The 18,363-nt window shown below is 47.0% G+C and overlaps 1 protein-coding gene across 1 annotated transcript in view; it reads right to left on the minus strand.

Annotated features, from left to right (window-relative positions):
* Nucleotides 1-744: 744 nt before the first annotated feature.
* The window catches only part of LOC311120742 (uncharacterized protein), a gene marked incomplete at its 5' end in the record, with an annotated part of 33,702 nt that continues 16,083 nt past the window's right edge, over nucleotides 745-18,363 (minus strand). Inside the window, 8 exons of the mRNA XM_084195317.1 lie at nucleotides 745-1,182; nucleotides 1,325-1,408; nucleotides 1,766-2,035; nucleotides 2,134-2,475; nucleotides 3,061-3,318; nucleotides 3,566-3,811; nucleotides 3,910-4,167; nucleotides 4,285-4,551. Of these exons, the coding sequence (XP_084051443.1) occupies nucleotides 1,116-1,182; nucleotides 1,325-1,408; nucleotides 1,766-2,035; nucleotides 2,134-2,475; nucleotides 3,061-3,318; nucleotides 3,566-3,811; nucleotides 3,910-4,167; nucleotides 4,285-4,551 (1,792 nt within the window). The 3' untranslated portion in view covers nucleotides 745-1,115. The remainder of the gene's footprint in view (nucleotides 1,183-1,324; nucleotides 1,409-1,765; nucleotides 2,036-2,133; nucleotides 2,476-3,060; nucleotides 3,319-3,565; nucleotides 3,812-3,909; nucleotides 4,168-4,284; nucleotides 4,552-18,363) is intronic.

An 18,363-nucleotide genomic window follows, 5' to 3' on the forward strand; every position in this document is an offset into this window, starting at 1 on the left:
TATATAGAACCCTGAAGCTAGTTCTAAACTGGTACCAGTATATAGAACCCTGAAGCTAGTTCTAAACTGGTACCAGTATATAGAACCCTGAAGCTAGTTCTAAACTGGTACCAGTATATAGAACCCTGAAGCTAGTTCTAAACTGGTACCAGTATATATAACCCTGAAGCTAGTTCTAAACTGGTACCAGTATATAGAATCCTGAAGCTAGTTCTAAACTGGCACCAGTATATAGAATCCTGAAGCTAGTTCTAAACTGGTACCAGTATATAGAACCCTGAAGCTAGTTCTAAACTGGTACCAGTATATAGAACCCTGAAGCTAGTTCTAAACTGGTACCAGTATATAGAATCCTGAAGCTAGTTCTAAACTGGTACCAATATATAGAACCCTGAAGCTAGTTCTAAACTGGTACCAGTATATAGAACCCTGAAGCTAGTTCTAAACTGGTACCAATATATAGAACCCTGAAGCTAGTTCTACACTGGTACCAGTATATAGAACCCTGAAGCTAGTTCTAAACTGGTACCAATATATAGAATCCTGAAGCTAGTTCAAAACTGGTACCAGTGCATTCGAAAAGTATTCAGACCACTTCACTTTTTCCACATTTTCTTACGTTACAGCCTTAAATGGATAAAATAACACATTTTCATTATCAATCTATACACAATACCCCATAATGACAAAGCAAAATAGGTTTTTAGAAATTTTTGCAAATGTATTAAAACCAGAAATACCTTATTTACGTAAGTATTTAGACCCTTTGCTATGAGACTCAACATTGAAGGTGCTTCAACAAAGTAAAGGTAGTTCAATACATAAAAAAACAGTTATAATACACATGTTCCTGTATTTTTAAGGATCTTAATGACAGTACAGACGTATCAACTGTTAGTGGTAAATAAAACTACATATTCCTATCCTACAGTTATAATACACATGTTCCTGTGTTTTTAAGGACCTGAGTGACAACACATGTAAGACGTCTGTCCACCAGATGATACATTCCTGTCCCTAAGACTATTTTTATGGACTCAGATCAATCAGTGTGATTTTGAACCAGCCTTTTATATACATTGATCACATTATACTGTCATTATACAACATTATCTTCACCAGATCTCAAACCTCTTGTCTGTCAGGAAGGGTCTTCTGTCCTGGATTCTGTTGTTGAAGAGTCTGTAGAGAAGAACATTACTATTATTAATCATTATTAGAACATTAGACAACAGATCTCCATCCTCCAACAGTTGCTCCCAGCAACAGAGATACCCATATGATCTCTCACACACGCTCTGCTCACCGTCACACACACCCTTACCGTACGGTGTGTATTGAAGTGTTGGTGGAGACCAGTTGGAGTATTTTGTCAGTCAGAGCATCAGTGATGTCATTGTGACTCAGGCTACGAGAGAGAGAGAGAGAGAGAGAACGAGAGACAGAGAGAGAGAGACAGAGAGAGAGAGAGAGAGAGAGAGAGAGAGAGAGACAGAGAGAGAGACAGAGAGACAGAGACAGAGAGAGAGAGAGAGAGAGAGAGAGAGAGAGAGAGAGAGAGAGAGAGACAGAGAGAGAGAGAACACGAGTGATCAGGCATTTGTCATGTAGTCACACACACACACACACACACACACACACACACACACACACACACACACACACACACACACACACACACACACACACACACACACACACACACACACACACACACACACACACACACACACACACACACACACACACAGTGAAAGCCACTCACTCCAGGACTTGTACTTTGTGCAGGTGTGTGATCAGGGCCTGTAGGTGGTGGTCTGTGAGTTGACAGTGGCTGAGGTCCAGTTCTGACAGCCCCTCTGAGTGTTCCAGAACCAGGGCCAAAGATCCACAGGCCTTCTGGTCCAGCCTGGTCTCACTGAGGTCCAGCTCTCCATCCAGGGCTCTGCACAGGGACTCTGCGTGCCTCAGCACCCCCTCTTCAATCCACTCACACACAAGGTCCAGCAGCTGACGTAGCAGAGCTTTGCTGGGGCTGACAGGACAAGAGGCAGAGATAACATTATGACACAGAGTAGGTCTAACTCCTACTGATGAACTAGTTGGTTAAATGTTTGTCTTTGTGTGTCTAACCTCAGCTTGACAATATGCAGGATGGGAAGCAGCTCCCTCAGTGCTCTGTCCTCCACCTCACAGTCTCTTAGGATGATCTGCACCTGGTTCTGGACCAGCTGGGTACTGTGTTGGTTCTGCTTCAGAACAGAGGTGATGGCCCTGCAGTGGTCAGTGGTCAGACACAGAGCCTCCTCCTGGTCCTGAGCTGACAGGTCCACAGAGGAGGAGCAGGAGAAGTCCAGCCTGTAGTGCAGAGACCTGAGCAACCATACTGCTGTTGGTGGTGGTGGTGGTGCCTCCTGCTGGATCTGAGAGGCAGCACAGCACTGGAGGAAACTCAGCAGTAACCTCCTGTCAACACTACAGAGAGAGAGAGACAGAGAGAGAGAGAGAGAGAGAGAGAGAAAGACAGAGAGAGAGAGACAGAGAGAGAGAGAGAGAAAGACACAGAGAGAGAGAGAGAGAGAGAGAGAGAGAGAGAGAGAGAGAGAGAGAGAGAGAGAGAGAGAGAGACAGAGAGGGAGAGCGAGAGCGAGAGAGAGAGAGAGAGAGAGAGAGAGCGAGAGAGAGACAGAGAGAGAGACAGAGAGAGAGAGAGAGAGAGAGAGAGAGAGAGAGAGAGAGAGACAGAGAGAGAGAGAGCGAGGGAGAGCGAGGGAGAGAGAGAGAGCGAGAGAGAGAGAGAGAGAGAGAGAGAGAGAGAGAGAGAGAGAGACCGAGAGAGACAGACAGAGACTTATTTAAACACCATCACACATTAAACCACTGATAAACACACTACAACTCTGTTTGTCATGTCAACTCCCAGGCGTTCCCCTTCAATTCCACCCCTAGGTGAGGTTAAGGTTAAGTGCATTAGATTAAGGTTAGGGTTAGTGGTTAAATCAGTCAGAAAATGGAAAGCCTCATATCAATTCTAGCAGGGTTAAAGAGAGCCAACTAAACCTGAGTTGGGAGACTCTGTCCAGAAGAGGCAGGATGCTCTCTATCTCCCCCGGTGGTATGGAGGTCCACAGCAGGTTGACTTTGACTTGGTGGCAGTGCTGCAGGGTAAAACACAGAGCAGTACAGTCCACTCTGTCCAGCTCTCTGCTGTTCAGGTTGATCCAATGGTCTGAAGACCTCAACAAACTGGACACACAGTCACTGGCTCTGCTGTCATAGATCTGTCTGATGGTGGACTTTACAAAGCTGGAACTGGACCTGAACAAACATGGAGAATGGATTGTTGTGGTTATGTCAAGGTTTCATAAAGGATAACTCACATAGCAACAACTGGCTGGATAGGACATTAATAATTAAAGTCTATAAATATTGAATAAAGATCTCTCACCTCTTGAATAAAACCCTAATGATATTACAGAGGATCACTCAGAACAACATGTCACTGGATATAAATAGTTATGTTCTTCTTTCTAGAAAGTCTGAATAGAGAAAGAAGTTCTCCCACCTCTTGAATATAACCCTTCCCAGAAAGGGGAGAAGATCTGAGATGTTCTTCTCTAGGAGCCTGTTCTTCCTGAGGTCCACAGTGATGTTGTGGGTTGAATGCTGCAGCAGAGAGAGAAGCACTTCCAGGTCCAGCCTGCAGGAGGTCAGGTCTCCACCAACCTTCTCCAGGAACCACTGAGTCAAGTCCTTGTCCTGAGCTTCATACACAACTACAGTCAGCTGCTGCAGAGTGTCTGAGTTCAGTCTAGGAGGTTGGAACATAAAGGCAGTCAGAAATATGAAGAAAAACACATGAATGAAGTTCCTATTTCTACTTCTAAAAAACATCAGCTTCGGACTGACCTGAGAGAGAGAGGTCCCTGGTGACACAGCAGTGTGATGAGAGAGTGACCCTGGATCCAGAAGTCAGTCAGGTCCAGACACTGAACCCTCCAGAGTCTCAGCAGGGATGCCACACTACTCAGAGCCCTGGATAACACTCTCTCTGGTGGCTGGTTGCTCTTTAGGACCAGGGAGAGCTCTGGGACAGTCAGTGGAGTAGCACCTCTCCCTGTCCTCCTAACCAGTCTGGACAGTTTCACTGCCATGCCCACATTCAGCCTGGAATGAAAATACAAAACTCAAGTCACTTTAAACAGAGAAACCTTGTCAGATAAAATGCTCAATAGGAAGATAAACTATTCAATAGACCTGTAAAAGCTGTCTTACTGAACATACCTGAGCTTGTGTAGCTTTGACTCATGTCTCACAATAAGTAAGGCTCCTTGGAGAGAGATCTTGCTGGGGGTAAGAGTGAGGTCCACTCTGGAGGCACAGAGACCCAGGACTCTCCCCACAGACCTGCAGGTTTTCCTGGGTAACTCTCCTCCCAGTGACAGGGTGGAGCCCAAGGCCTGGAGGAGAGAGGCCAACTGCTGGTCCTCCTCTCTGGACCTCACAGGGACGGATTCACACACCCTCTGGAAGAACCTGTCATCATCACAGCTGAAACAGCAAAACATGGGGGGGACATGAAATCAGACATTTAGGAGACAGTCCAAAAGTATTGGGACAGTGACACATTTTGTGTTGTTTTAGCTCTGTACTCCAGCACTTTGACATGATACAATGACTATGAGGTTAAAGTTACAGCAATGTTTGTACATACAGTGCCTTGCATTAGTATTCAATCCCCTTACATACTTTTTATTGTGTTACAACCTGGAATTAAAATGGATTCAATTAGAATGTTTTTGTCAAGAAATTACTCAAAATACTCTGTAATGTCAAAGTGGAAGAACAACATTTGTTAAAGATTAATGAAATATAAAACACTAATATACCTTGATTAGATTAGGTATTCTGAGTATAAACCTTCAGGTTTCATGTTACAAAACATCTCTAAGAAAAAATTCACAAGATTTCTAAAGGACAAATTTCTAGCATCACAAACTTTAAGAAAAATTCACAATATCTGTGTGACATTTAGTAATGCAACATTTGTTATGTCAAGAAATCTGAGTATAGATGTTACCAGATTCACCAACACAAAGTTATGATATGCATTTCTGATGGTCACATTATGGTGGGTAAAATACAATGACTATCTTTCTAAACTCATCATTCACTTAAATTGTTCCTTAAAATCCTGACTACAAAGATTGCATATTTTCCAAACGGTATGTGTCTGTTTAGTTTATTAAGTTACTGCAGAAAGCTAAACGCATCCTCTCTAAAGGGAAAAACAGGGACAGACAACTACAATCTCTGAACTGTACGGATCCAACTCACCTCAGCTGTGAGATGTAGGGCAGACACTGAAGGAAACTCCTCACTTCACTCTCTTCATCTGACCAGCCCTTCAGCTCTACTGGTGTCTTCTCTGGTTGGAGTTTCAGCACTTCTAGGAGGAGGGAGGCCTTTCTCTTTGAGAGGTCTATGGACCAGACTGCAGGAGCTGACTGGTAAACTGGCTGTAATGCTGGAAGGACACTCCTGCCTGTTTGAGTCTCATAGTCCTTCACATGTGAGTACAGATCCAGCAGGAGAACACATTTCTGACTGTGAAATACTTTAGACAGCGGCAACAGTTTCTCTACAGTTGTTTGTATGGTTCCTCTCTCATGGAGAGCTGCTTGAAGACACAGATTCAGTAGGAATATCTTCTCTCTCTTTGTCCTCTCTTCAGGGGATCTTCTCTGATCCTGTGGTGGAGGAAAACTGCAAGAACAGTTAAACAACAAATATATGAATATGTGAGAGATATTTTAATTTCTGATGGTCACATTATGGCGGTTAAAATACAATGACTATCTTTCTAAACTCATCATCCACTTAAATTGTTCCTTAAAATCCTGACCACGAAGTAAGATTGCATCTTTTTAAACGGTATGTGTCTGTTTAGTTTATTAAGTTACTGCAGAAAGCTAAACGCATCCTCTCTAAAGGGAAATACAGGGACAGACAACTACAATCTCTGAACTGGGGGGCCAGTATAAAAAAAATATATATATATATATATGTAAGTCGCTCTGGATAAGAGCGTCTGCTAAATGACTAAAATGTAAATGTAAATGTAACTGTACTGATCCAACTCACCTCAGCTGTGAGATGTAGGGCAGACACTGAAGGAAACTCCTCACTTCACTCTCTTCATTTGACCAGCCCTTCAGCTCTACTGGTTTCTTCTCTGGTTGGAGTTTCAGCACTTCTAGGAGGAGGGAGGCCTTTCTCTTTGAGAGGTCTATGGACAAGACTGCAGGAGCTGACTGGTAAACTGGCTGTAATGCTGGAAGGACACTCCTGCCTGTTTGAGTCTCATAGTCCTTCACATGTGAGTACAGATCCAGCAGGAAATCACTCTCTCTGAATGGATCATCACCATCATCATCATCATCATCATATGTGTATCTGCACATGGAGGATAATGTCTTTAAGATATTTTCTCCTGTCTCTGTATCATACTCAGCTGCAGCAACACTGAGTTTAGACAGAACTGACCAGGCCTCTTTATCATAACCAACAAACAACCTGAATGAGAAGACAGATAAACATTGTTACTACATGTTATCCTAGATTCTCTGGTTAAGTCATGCAGAGGAATCACCCACAGACAAATAATAATGTTTACATGGCAGAATGGCAAAAAAAAGACTAATGGAGTGATTTGGATAAACAGATGTCTTATTAACAAGATAAATAGCTGGTACAATATGACACATCTCTGAAAAAAAACTCACCTCAGCTTTGAGATGTAGGGCAGACACTGAAGGAAACTCCTCACTTCACTCTCTTCATCTGACCAGCCCTTCAGCTTTACTGGTTTCTTCTCTGGGTGGAGTTTCAGCACTTCTAGGAGGAGGGAGGCCTTTCTCTTTGAGAGCTCTATGGACCAGACTGCAGGAGCTGACTGGTAAACTGGCTGTAATGCTGGAAGGACACTCCTGCCTGTTTGAGTCTCATAGTCCTTCACATGTGAGTACAGATCCAGCAGGAAATCACTCTGTTCAGAATTGTCTCCACTGAGAAAAGGAAAGGTGCTCTAAGTCCACATTGATGATACCAGCTTCAGTGTCTTCTCTCCTGTCTGCTCCTCCCACTCTGGTGCTTGAGACAGGAGATCCACCAGGAACATGATCTGCTTTGAGGGATCAGACCTCCATGGATAGAAACTGCAACAAGGACAGTAACAGCTGATTCAGACATGGATGAACACATGAAACCAGTCATAGCTAAAGATATATGAAGTAGTTACACATTTTGATAGATTAATTATTAATGACTAATTATTACACCCTGAAACTGTGTGAAATGTGTTAGAATGTGTGAGTGTAGGACCAGTAAAGAATATGACATTGTGTTACTATTTAGCAATGTGTCACGCGTGCTGTAGGTGGGTGTAGTGGTGGAATCAAACGCAGAACACCGAAGGATAGTCCAAACAACTTTAGTAAATCTCCAAACAGGAAAAATGACAACACTTGCCCGAAGGCAAAAATACGCACAAAGGCGAAATAGCAAAAAGCGCACTAACAGGTGCGTAACGCTCCAACGCAGTGGAGGGAAGCTCAACCGAGCGAAAGGGCGAAAATAAGCCCAACACACGACAGACCAAAAACAATAACACACAACACCTGACAAACACAACGAGAAACTTATAGGACACTAATTAGGCTAAACGAGAACAGGTGTGAAAACAAACAGACAAAAGCAAACGAACATGAAACATACAACGGTGGCAGCTAGTATTCCGGAGACAACGAACGCCGAAGCCTGCCCGAACAAGGGAGAGAGGCAGCCTCGGCCGAAACCGTGACAGTACCCCCCCCTTGACGCGCGGCTCCAGACGTGCGCCGACTCCGGCCTCGGGGACGACCCGGAGGACGCGGAGCAGGGTGCGTCGGGTGCCCACGATGGAATTCCGTCAGGAGAGACGGGTCCAGAATGTCTCTCCTCGGCACCCAGCACCGCTCCTCCGGACCGTACCCCTCCCACTCCACTAGATACTGGAGACCCCCCATCCGACGTCTCGAATCCAAGATGGACCTCACGGAGTACGCCGGTGCCCCCTCGATGTCCAATGGGGGCGGAGGAGTCTCCCTGATCTCACTTTCTTGGAGTGGGCCAGCTACCACCGGCCTGAGAAGGGACACATGGAACGAGGGGTTAATACTTTTATATTCAACAGGTAGTTGTAATTTATAACACACCTCGTTCAACCTTCCCAGGACTTTAAATGGCCCTACAAACCGCCGACCCAGTTTCCGACAGGGCAGGCGGAGGGGCAGGTTTCTGGTAGAGAGCCAGACTCGATCACCAGGTGCGTACACCGGTCCCTCACTGCGGTGGAGATCGGCGCTCGCCTTATGACGTCGGAGGGCCCGCTGCAGGTGGACGTGTGCAGCGTTCCATGTCTCCTCCGAGCGCCGCGCCCACTCATCCACCGCAGGAGCCTCGATCTGGCTCTGCTGCCAAGGTGCCAGAACCGGCTGGTACCCTAACACACATTGGAAAGGGGTTAGGTTAGTGGAGGAATGGCGTAGGGAATTCTGGGCCATTTCGGCCCAGGGAACGTACCTTGCCCACTCCTCCGGCCGGTCCTGGCAGTATGTTCTAAGAAACCTACCCACATCCTGGTTCACACGTTCCACCTGCCCATTACTCTCCGGGTGGTAACCCGAGGTGAGGCTCACCGTGACCCCCAACCGCTCCATAAAAGCTTTCCAGACTCTGGAGGTAAATTGGGGACCTCGATCAGACACAATATCCTCGGGTACCCCGTAGTGCCGGAACACATGGTTGAATAGGGCTTCGGCAGTTTGCAGGGCGGTAGGAAGGCCCGGCATGGGGAGCAAACGACAGGCCTTAGAAAACCGGTCCACAACGACCAGTATAGTGGTATTCCCCTGTGAAGGAGGAAGGTCAGTAAGGAAATCCACCGAGAGGTGGGACCATGGTCGCTGTGGAACGGGCAGGGGTAGTAACTTACCCCTAGGCAGATGTCTAGGCGCCTTACACTGGGCGCACACCGAGCAGGAGGAAACATAAACCCTCACATCCCTTGCCAACGTGCGCCACCAGTACTTGGCACTAAGACAGTGCACTGTCCGGCCGATACCCGGGTGTCCAGAGGAGGGTGACGTGTGAGCCCAATAGATCAATCGATCCCGAACCTCGAGCGGAACATACCTCCGACCCTCCGGGCATTGTGGTGGACTAGGGTCGGTGCGTAACGCCCGCTCGAGCTCAGCATCGACCTCCCACACTACCGGTGCCACCAGACACGACTCCGGCAGTATGGGAGTGGGCTCCACGGACCTCTCCTCCGTGTCATACCGCCGAGACAGCGCATCTGCCTTACCGTTCTGTGACCCAGGGATGTACGTGATCTTAAATGTAAACCGGGTCAAGAACATATTCCATCTAGCCTGCCGAGGGTTTAGCCTCCTCGCTGCCCGGATGTACTCCAGGTTACGGTGGTCCGTCAAAATGAGGAAAGGGTGTTGAGCCCCCTCAAGCCAGTGCCTCCACACCTTTAGGGCCTGTACCATGGCTAACAGCTCCCTGTCCCCTACGTCATAGTTTCGCTCCGCCGGACTGAGCTTCTTGGAATAGAAGGCACAGAGGCGGAGTTTAGGTGGCGCGCCTGACCGTTGTGAAAGCACGGCTCCAATACCGGCCTCAGACGTGTCCACCTCTACCTGAAATGGTAAAGAGGGATCCGGATGCGCCAGCACTGGAGCCGAGGTAAACAGGTCCTTCAGCCTCCCAAATGCCCTGTCCGCCTCGACAGACCACTGCAGACGCACCGGGCCCCCCTTCAAGAGAGACGTGATGGGAGCTGCCACCTGTCCAAAACCCCGGATAAACCTCCGGTAGTAATTCGCAAACCCCAAAAACTGCTGCACCTCCTTCACAGTGGTTGGTGTTTGCCAATTACGCACGGCTGACACCCGGTCTACCTCCATCTTCACCCCTGACGCAGACAACTGATACCCCAAAAAGGAGACCGACTCCTGGAAAAACAGACACTTCTCTGCCTTAACATACAGGTCGTGCTCCACCAGCCTCCGCAACACTCTGCGCACCAGGGCCACATGCTCGACACGGGTAGGCGAGTACACGAGAATGTCATCTATGTACACCACGACCCCCTGCCCCTGCATGTCCCTGAAGATCTCATCCACGAATGATTGGAAAACTGACGGAGCGTTCATCAACCCGTATGGCATGACAAGATACTCGTAATGGCCCGAGGTGGTACTAAAGGCTGTCTTCCATTCATCGCCCTCCCTGATGCGCACCTAAGTTGTACGCGCTCCTGAGATCTAATTTAGTGAAGAAACGCGCCCCATGCAAGGACTCAGTCATGGTCGCAATCAGCGGGAGTGGATAACTGTACTTCACCGTGATCTGATTGAGACCACGGTAATCGATGCACGGGCGCAAACCACCATCCTTCTTCTTCACAAAAAAGAAACTCGAGGACGCAGGGGAAGTGGAAGGCCGTATGTATCCTTGTCTCAGAGATTCGTCTATGTAAGTCTCCATAGCTTTCTTCTCCTCCTGAGACAGAGGATACACATGGCTCCGTGGGAGCGCAGCTCCTGCCTGGAGGTCTATCGCACAATCTCCCTGCCTATGGGGCGGCAACTGCGTCGCCCTCGACTTACTAAACGCAATAGCCAAATCCCCATACTCAGGGGGAACGTGCAATGCGGGCACCTGGTTTGGACTCTCCACCGAGGTAGCCCCTACGGAAACGCCTAAACATCTACCCACACACTGGGCAGACCACTCCATCAGAGCCCTCTCCTGCCACGAAATAGATGGGTTATGGGTACTCAACCAGGGCATGCCCAGCACCACCGGATACGCAGGAGAGTCAATCAGAAATAGCTGAATCATCTCCTGATGACCCCCCTGCGCACACATCCTAAGTGGCGCAGTGACCTCCCTGATCAAGCCCGCACCCAACGGACGGCTATCTAGGGCATGAACGGGGAACGGGACATCAACAGGAAGAAGGGGAATCCCTAAAGCTAAACAAAACTTCTTATCAATAAAATTCCCAGCCGCGCCTGAATCTACCAGCGCCTTATGCTGGGAATGAGGTGCTACCTGTGGAAAACTCACAGGCATACAGAAATGTGCAACAGAGAGCTCTGGGTGAGTGGGGCGCCTACTCACCTGGAAGGAATCCCCAGTGCGGGACCTGTCGTCCTCTCCCCTAGGAGGCCATCCCCAGCACCTAGCCGCGGTGTGTCCTCCCCGACCACAGTTGGTGCAGGGGATGGACCCCCTAGTAAGCCGACCCCTCCTCTCTCTAGCGCCAGCGCCCCCGAGCTCCATGGGACACGGCTCGGAGGCGCTGGAGGGTGAAATGGACGGACCCCCCTCGGGACGTCCGCGGGTAGCTAGTAGGTTATCCAGCCCGATGGACATGTCGACCAACTGGTCGAACGAGAGGCTGGTGTCCCTACAAGCCAGCTCCCGACGGACGTCCTCTCGTAGACTACATCTGTAGTGATCGACGAGAGCCCGATCATTCCACCCTGCATCTGCCGCTAGAGTACGGAATTCGAGGGCGAACTCTTGGGCACTCCTCCTCCCCTGCCGGAGGAAGACCAGACGCTCCCCCGCCGCTTTCCCCTCCGGGGGATGGTCAAACACCGCCCTGAAGCGGCGGGAGAACTCGTCGTACGTGATGGTGTCCGCGTCGATCCTCCTCCACTCTGCGTTGGCCCATTCCAATGCCTTCCCGGAAAGGCAGGAGATCAGGGCGGACACGCTCTCATGTCCCGAGGGCGCCGGGTGCACGGTGGCCAGGTACAGCTCCACCTGGAGAAGGAATCCCTGACACCCGGCCGCGGTTCCATCGTAGGCCCTCGGGAGCGAGAGTCGGACTCCTCGAGGTTCCGGTGCGGGAATGGGCGGACTGGCCGATGGTGCTGGCAGGGAGGGTGGCGGTGGAGGCGTTCCTCAGCCTCGGATGGTGGTGATCACCTCCTGCAGTGCGGTCCCCATCTGCAGGATCTGGTCCCGTTGTTCCCGGACCTGGTCCTCCAGCGTCGTCTGGGCTGCTGCGGCTCCTGCTGATTCCATTATTGGTGTGTTATTCTGTCACGCGTGCTGTAGGTGGGTGTAGTGGTGGAATCAAACGCAGAACACCGAAGGATAGTCCAAACAACTTTAGTAAATCTCCAAACAGGAAAAATGACAACACTTGCCCGAAGGCAAAAATACGCACAAAGGCGAAATAGCAAAAAGCGCACTAACAGGTGCGTAACGCTCCAACGCAGTGGAGGAAAGCTCAACCGAGCGAAAGGGCGAAAATAAGCCCAACACACGACAGACCAAAATCAATAACACACAACACTAGACAAACACAACGAGAAACTTATAGGACACTAATTACGCTAAACGAGAACAGGTGTGAAAACAAACAGACAAAAGCAAACGAACATGAAACATACAACGGTGGCAGCTAGTATTCCGGAGACAACGAACGCCGAAGCCTGCCCGAACAAGGGAGAGAGGCAGCCTCGGCCGAAACCGTGACACAATGTGAGTAAGAGTTAGGCCAGACAACAAAGGACAAGGAGAACTGTCGATAGGCAACTGATAACTGAGGAATTTAGGGAGTAGAGAAACTGTTAGGCTTGTGTGTGTGTGTGTGTGTGTGTGACATGATGGTCAGGAGAGCAGTTTTACAGTGGAAAACTACAGCCCGCCTAAAGAGGGGAGGGATTTTTTTTTTCTCTGACGTGTGCATATAAAAAGATTGTACGGCCATTTTGTTTTAGAACGTTCTCAATTAATAAAGCCTGATGATTGTATGCTGGGCTGCTTGGTCTGATTATTAGAGATTTCCAACCTCTGGGATACAGACTGAGTAGTAAGTTCATTTTTGAAACATTGGGATAGAAATTCACGTAACAGCTTGGTCCTTCGAGCCGGATCTCAACACCCGTTGTCTGTCGTCCCAGGGAACCCCGAAACCGTGCACGGGCGGATCTAGAATCCGTGGGATAAAGTCCTGACCTCTAAGATTGAGGGTTAATCCAGGCCGGCGGTGAACTGGTTCACGACAGGAACGGTGACGAGATCCAACCAAATTGAGTCCCAGCTACAAGAATAAGGTCAGTAATCTTTATTCATTGGATTTTGGGGGAATTGAACTGTAACCTGCAGTAAGGATTTATGGAGTTAAAATTTGCTGTAGTGAGGTTCCGTCAATAATCCACAAAGGGATCGACATCCCGGTAGCCCGTTTTTAGAAGACGGGGGGGTGGGGGGGGTAAGGGGGGGTCCAAAATAGACTCCGGGTAGAGAGGCCATTACCGAACATAAACTAGCCTTGTGTTGAGACAATATGAAAGAGGGTTGTCAAAAGTACACCAGGAGGAATTAAAATAGCATGTGTGAGAAATAGAATATTATACGTCACAAACAACTGTAGGTTAGCAGTAACTCTATTCATTCCATGAAACTGGAGCCGTAATTTGTCTTAGTACAAACTCCAAGTTGCCGGTAGTGTTAACCAATAATCTTGTGTGAGACTTAATATTTGCTCAAAAGTCACATCTAAGAATACATTCCAAAAACAGGGACCAAAATAGGTTGTGTGAGGAAGTAAGTCATTATAAATGGACTATTTTGAGGAAGAAACATAAGAAATTAATTAAAGATCGAATAAATCATTAAAAGCTAAATTGTAAAATTATTTAATACCTAACAACTCAGTTAAAGTGACAAAAACAATTATTAGAGAGTTGGAAGTAATCTCAATTCAAATAAAGGTGAGATTCCAAGTAAATAAAGTATTCGAAAGCCAAGTTAACAAACAGATCATCGACCATTTCGAATACCACCGTACCTTCTCCGCTATGCAATCCGGTTTCCGAGCTGGTCACGGGTGCACTTCAGCCACGCTCAAGGTCCTAAACGATATTATAACCGCGATTGATAATAGACAGTACTGTGCAGCCGTCTTCATCGACCTGGCCAAGGCTCTCGACTCTGTCAACCACCGCATTCTTATTGGCAGACTAAATAGCCTTGGTTTCTCAAATGACTGCCTTGCCTGGTTCACCAACTACTTCTCAGATAGAGTTCAGTGGGTCAAATCGGAGGGCCTGTTGTCTGGACCTATGGCAGTCTCTATGGGGGTGCCACAGGGTTCAATTCTTGGGCCGACACTTTTCTCCGTGTATATCAATGATGTCGCTCTTGCTGCTGGTGACTCTCAGATCCACCTCTACGCAGACGACACCATTTTGTATACATCTGGCCCTTCATTGGACACTGTGTTAACAAACCTCCAAACGAGCTTCAATGCCATACAACACTCCTTCAGTAGCCACCAACTGCTCTTAAACACTAGTAAAACTAAATGCATGCTTTTCAATCGAACGCTGCTGGCACCCGCCCACCCGACTAGAATCACCACTCTCGACGGGTCTGACCTAGAGTATGTGGACAACTACAAATACCTAGGTGTCTGGTTAGACTGTAAACTCAACTTCCAGACTCACATAAAGAATCTCCAATCCAAAGTTAAATCTAGAATCGGCTTCCTATTTCGCAACAAAGCCTCCTTCACTCATGCTGCCAAACATGCCCTCGTAAAACTGACTATCCTACCGATCCTTGACTTCGGCGATGTCATTTACAAAATAGCCTCCAACACTCTACTCAGCAAATTGGATGTAGTCTATCACAGTGCCATCCGTTTTGTCTCCAAAGCCCCATACACTACCCACCACTGTGACCTGTACGCTCTTGTTGGCTGGTCCTCACTACATGTTCGTTGTCAAACCCACTGGCTCCAGGCCATCTATAAATCACTGCTAGGCAAATCCCCGCCTTATCTTAGCTCATTGGTCACCATAGCAGCACCCACCCGTAGTCTGCGCTCCAGCAGGTATATCTCACTGGTCATTCCCAAAGCCAACACCTCCTTTGGCCGCCATTCCTTCCAGTTCTCTGCTGCCAATGACTGGAACGAATTGCAAAAATCTCTGAAGCTGGAGACTCTTATCTCCCTCAATAACTTTAAGCATCAGTTGTCAGAGCACCTTACCGATCACTGCACCTGTACACAGCCCATCTGAAATTAGCCCACCCAACTACCTCATCCCTATATTGTTATTTATTTTGCTCTTTTGCACCCCAGTATCTCTATTTGCACATAATCTCTTGCACATCTAGCATTCCAGTGTTAATACTATTGTAATTATTCTGCACTATAGCCTATTTATTGCCTTACCTCCATAACTTGCTACATTTGCACACACTGTATATATATTTTCTGTTGTATTTCTGACTTTATGTTTTTTACCCCATATGTAACTCTGTGTTGTTTTTATTGCACTACTTTGCTTTATCTTGGCCAGGTCGCAGTTGTAAATGAGAACCTGTTCTCAACTGGCTTACCTGGTTAAATAAAGGTGGAAAAAAATAAATAAATAAAAATAATAATAATATCAGGAATTTGGTAAAAGCCATAAAGTAATTTTTCAATGTTTTGGGTATAGGACAATCAAAGAGTCCTGCCAATATGGGAAGCAAACCCTCCAAGGAGGTCCCGGGGTCAACCGGAGATGAGAGATTTATGGAATCCAGGGATAGAAGAAATCTCCATGATGTAACCAGGTGGAGGGAGAGGTATGGTTTTGAGGGACGTCTGGACGCAGATAAACTCGAATCCATGCTTACACATATACATAAGGTGTGTAAAGGAGAAAGAAGCAGTGAGAGAGAGAGAGAGAGAGTAGGAGGGGGCCAGTACCCACTGATAGCCTTACCTAATCTATTGGCGGGGAATGAAAGGGGCCCCAGCAACCTTAGATGTATACAGTAATAATAATAATAATAATAATAATAATAATAATAATATGCCATTTAGCAGACAGGCCATGAACACAGAGGACGTGGCCAGAGCAGTAGAAGGAATGACCCACCCCAAAACAGGAATAGTAAGGTTTGGGCTGCCGTTAGAGGGCAGTGGGTTTCAGGGGATGCCCAGAGGGCACTTTTGCCATGGGCCGATCACGGAGAGTATGTTGGGAAAATAACTGAATTGTGTAATAGCCTCAGAGAACATTACCATCGTCATGCAGACTTCTCTAAAGCACATGAGTGTAAACAAGAGTATAGTGAGACTGTCAGCCAGTACTTAGAGAGGGTTAAATATGTGTTTAACGCAAACAGTGGCATACCGAACCAGACCAGAGACAGGGGAATTATACGCCCCAACATCAGCAATTAAAGTTAGCATTCCTCAGTGGAATGAGACCAGAGATAAGCAGAACCATTAAAAGGACTTTGGTGGGTGGCATCGCTAGCTGAGGTTAAACGATATGCAATTCATCATGAGCAGAATAACAGACAGGACAGAGCCAAGGAAGAGCAGAAAGGAGCAGAGTACCTAATGGCCACTCTTGGGGAAATAGCATGTAAAGGCAGAAACACAGGGAAAAGTGAAGGCTACAGCGGGGGAGGTCGGTGCTTCAACTATAACAAAGGAGGGCATTTCGCCAGAGAGTGTGAGGCCCCATGCAGATACTGTGGTAAGACAGGCCATAACTCTTTTCAATGCAAACCCAAAGGAAAAGGAAAGAAAGAAAAAAGAGAGAAGCCTAACAGACGTCTATTTCCCAGCTTTGAGCGTGAGGAAGATAAGGCTTGACTAGTCCTTGAGGGAGAAAGAGTAGACTCTAGTGAGGGGGAGACTACGGAACCCATTGATCCAAATTGTGAGGTGTTTGAATTGGCTACTATTGACTTAGCACTTCAACAGGAACAGAAACCTTATTTGACATTGACAGTAATGGGTAAGAAAATTAAATTCCTTTGTGATACGGGAGCCTGCAGGACAGCAATCTGTGCAACAGACAAGCCAGATGGAGTCAGGATTGATGGGGAGAAAATCATAGTGCGATCTGCCTCTGGTCATCAATTTATTGAAAGGTTATCAGCCCCAATAACCCTAAAACATGACCAATCAGGAGGAGAGGCAACCATACCCATCCTGATATCTAAGCTGTGTCCGGTAAATTTACTAGGACGTGATGTAATGACTAAATTGAATGTGGTCGTCATTTCCACTGAGAGGGGAATGAAAGTACACATAGTCAGAGACAATATGGTGGTCTGTGGGGAAGGGGAGCCATGTTATTGGTATAGGCAAGATTTGTTAAGGTGGGGAATAACTGATATTCCCCCAACCTTGATGGAACTTGCTGATGATGTAGTACCAGGCCCCACTAAAATGTCCCCCGATGACCTACACTGTACTCTCTGGTATAACCAACACCCAGGTCCAGATGCAATCTATGAGGAAGCATTATTTAAAACCACAGAAAGGACTATAGCCTTGAAATGGTTTCACTATGACAACACCCACGCAGCAGTGGAGGTGGAACTAGGGCCCCAAAGTTCAGGGAAAGATGGAGCCCACATGTGTCCCTAGCAAAGGAGCCAGCAGAGGACTGGAAAGACATGGGCCAGTGGGTATCCAAGGGTAAGAGGATCACTGATTGGGTCAATATTGTGAGTGGCGATCAACACAGCCCATCCACAGATAGTACATTTAGATGAGAATAGCAGATACTGAGGAGAGGAATACCTGTTGACAGAACAACAGGAGTCAGACTTAAAAGAAGTTCCAGAGCATTTGTGGTCCCGGGGTCCAGCAGACGTAGGATTAATAAAAGGGGTAATTCCAGTACAGGTGATACCCAAATCTAATCATAGGCCATATCAGAAGCAATACCCTATGAAACCAGAAGCAATAAAATGTTTGCAGTTTACCAAGAGCAGATTGGGAAAGAACTTAAGGGAGGGCCAACTCTCTGGGAGATAGTGAGGCCAGAAACAAAGGGACAGTGTCCTGGAAATCACAGTCTGTTTTGTTTTTTTAAGTTATGCTGGGAGTATATTTGATGATGGGGATTTTCCATCTTGAATGAGAGGCTAGAGACGTCATAAAATAATAATTGGAATAATAATTATATATTAACTTGCTCACCCAAATGTAGACATACGTCATGGGTGAGACATAATTAATATAATATTGTACAAAGCCAATTTAGGGTTTCCATTAAGGAACGTCAATCACTACATTGGATATGAATACTATGGAGATAAATTCAATATATGCTGGTCAACTACGGCATGTGTTTGGTGTTATTTGTAGCCTACTTAGAAAGGACAGTTACCTACAGTGGGGAGAACAAGTATTTGATACACTGCCGATTTTGCAGGTTTTCCTACTTACAAAGCATGTAGAGGTCTGTAATTTTTATCATAGGT

The sequence above is a fragment of the Coregonus lavaretus genome, assembly GCF_964263955.1.
Source record: "Coregonus lavaretus genome assembly, contig: HAP1_SCAFFOLD_1482, whole genome shotgun sequence".
In the NCBI taxonomy this organism is placed as follows: Eukaryota; Metazoa; Chordata; class Actinopteri; order Salmoniformes; family Salmonidae; genus Coregonus; species Coregonus lavaretus.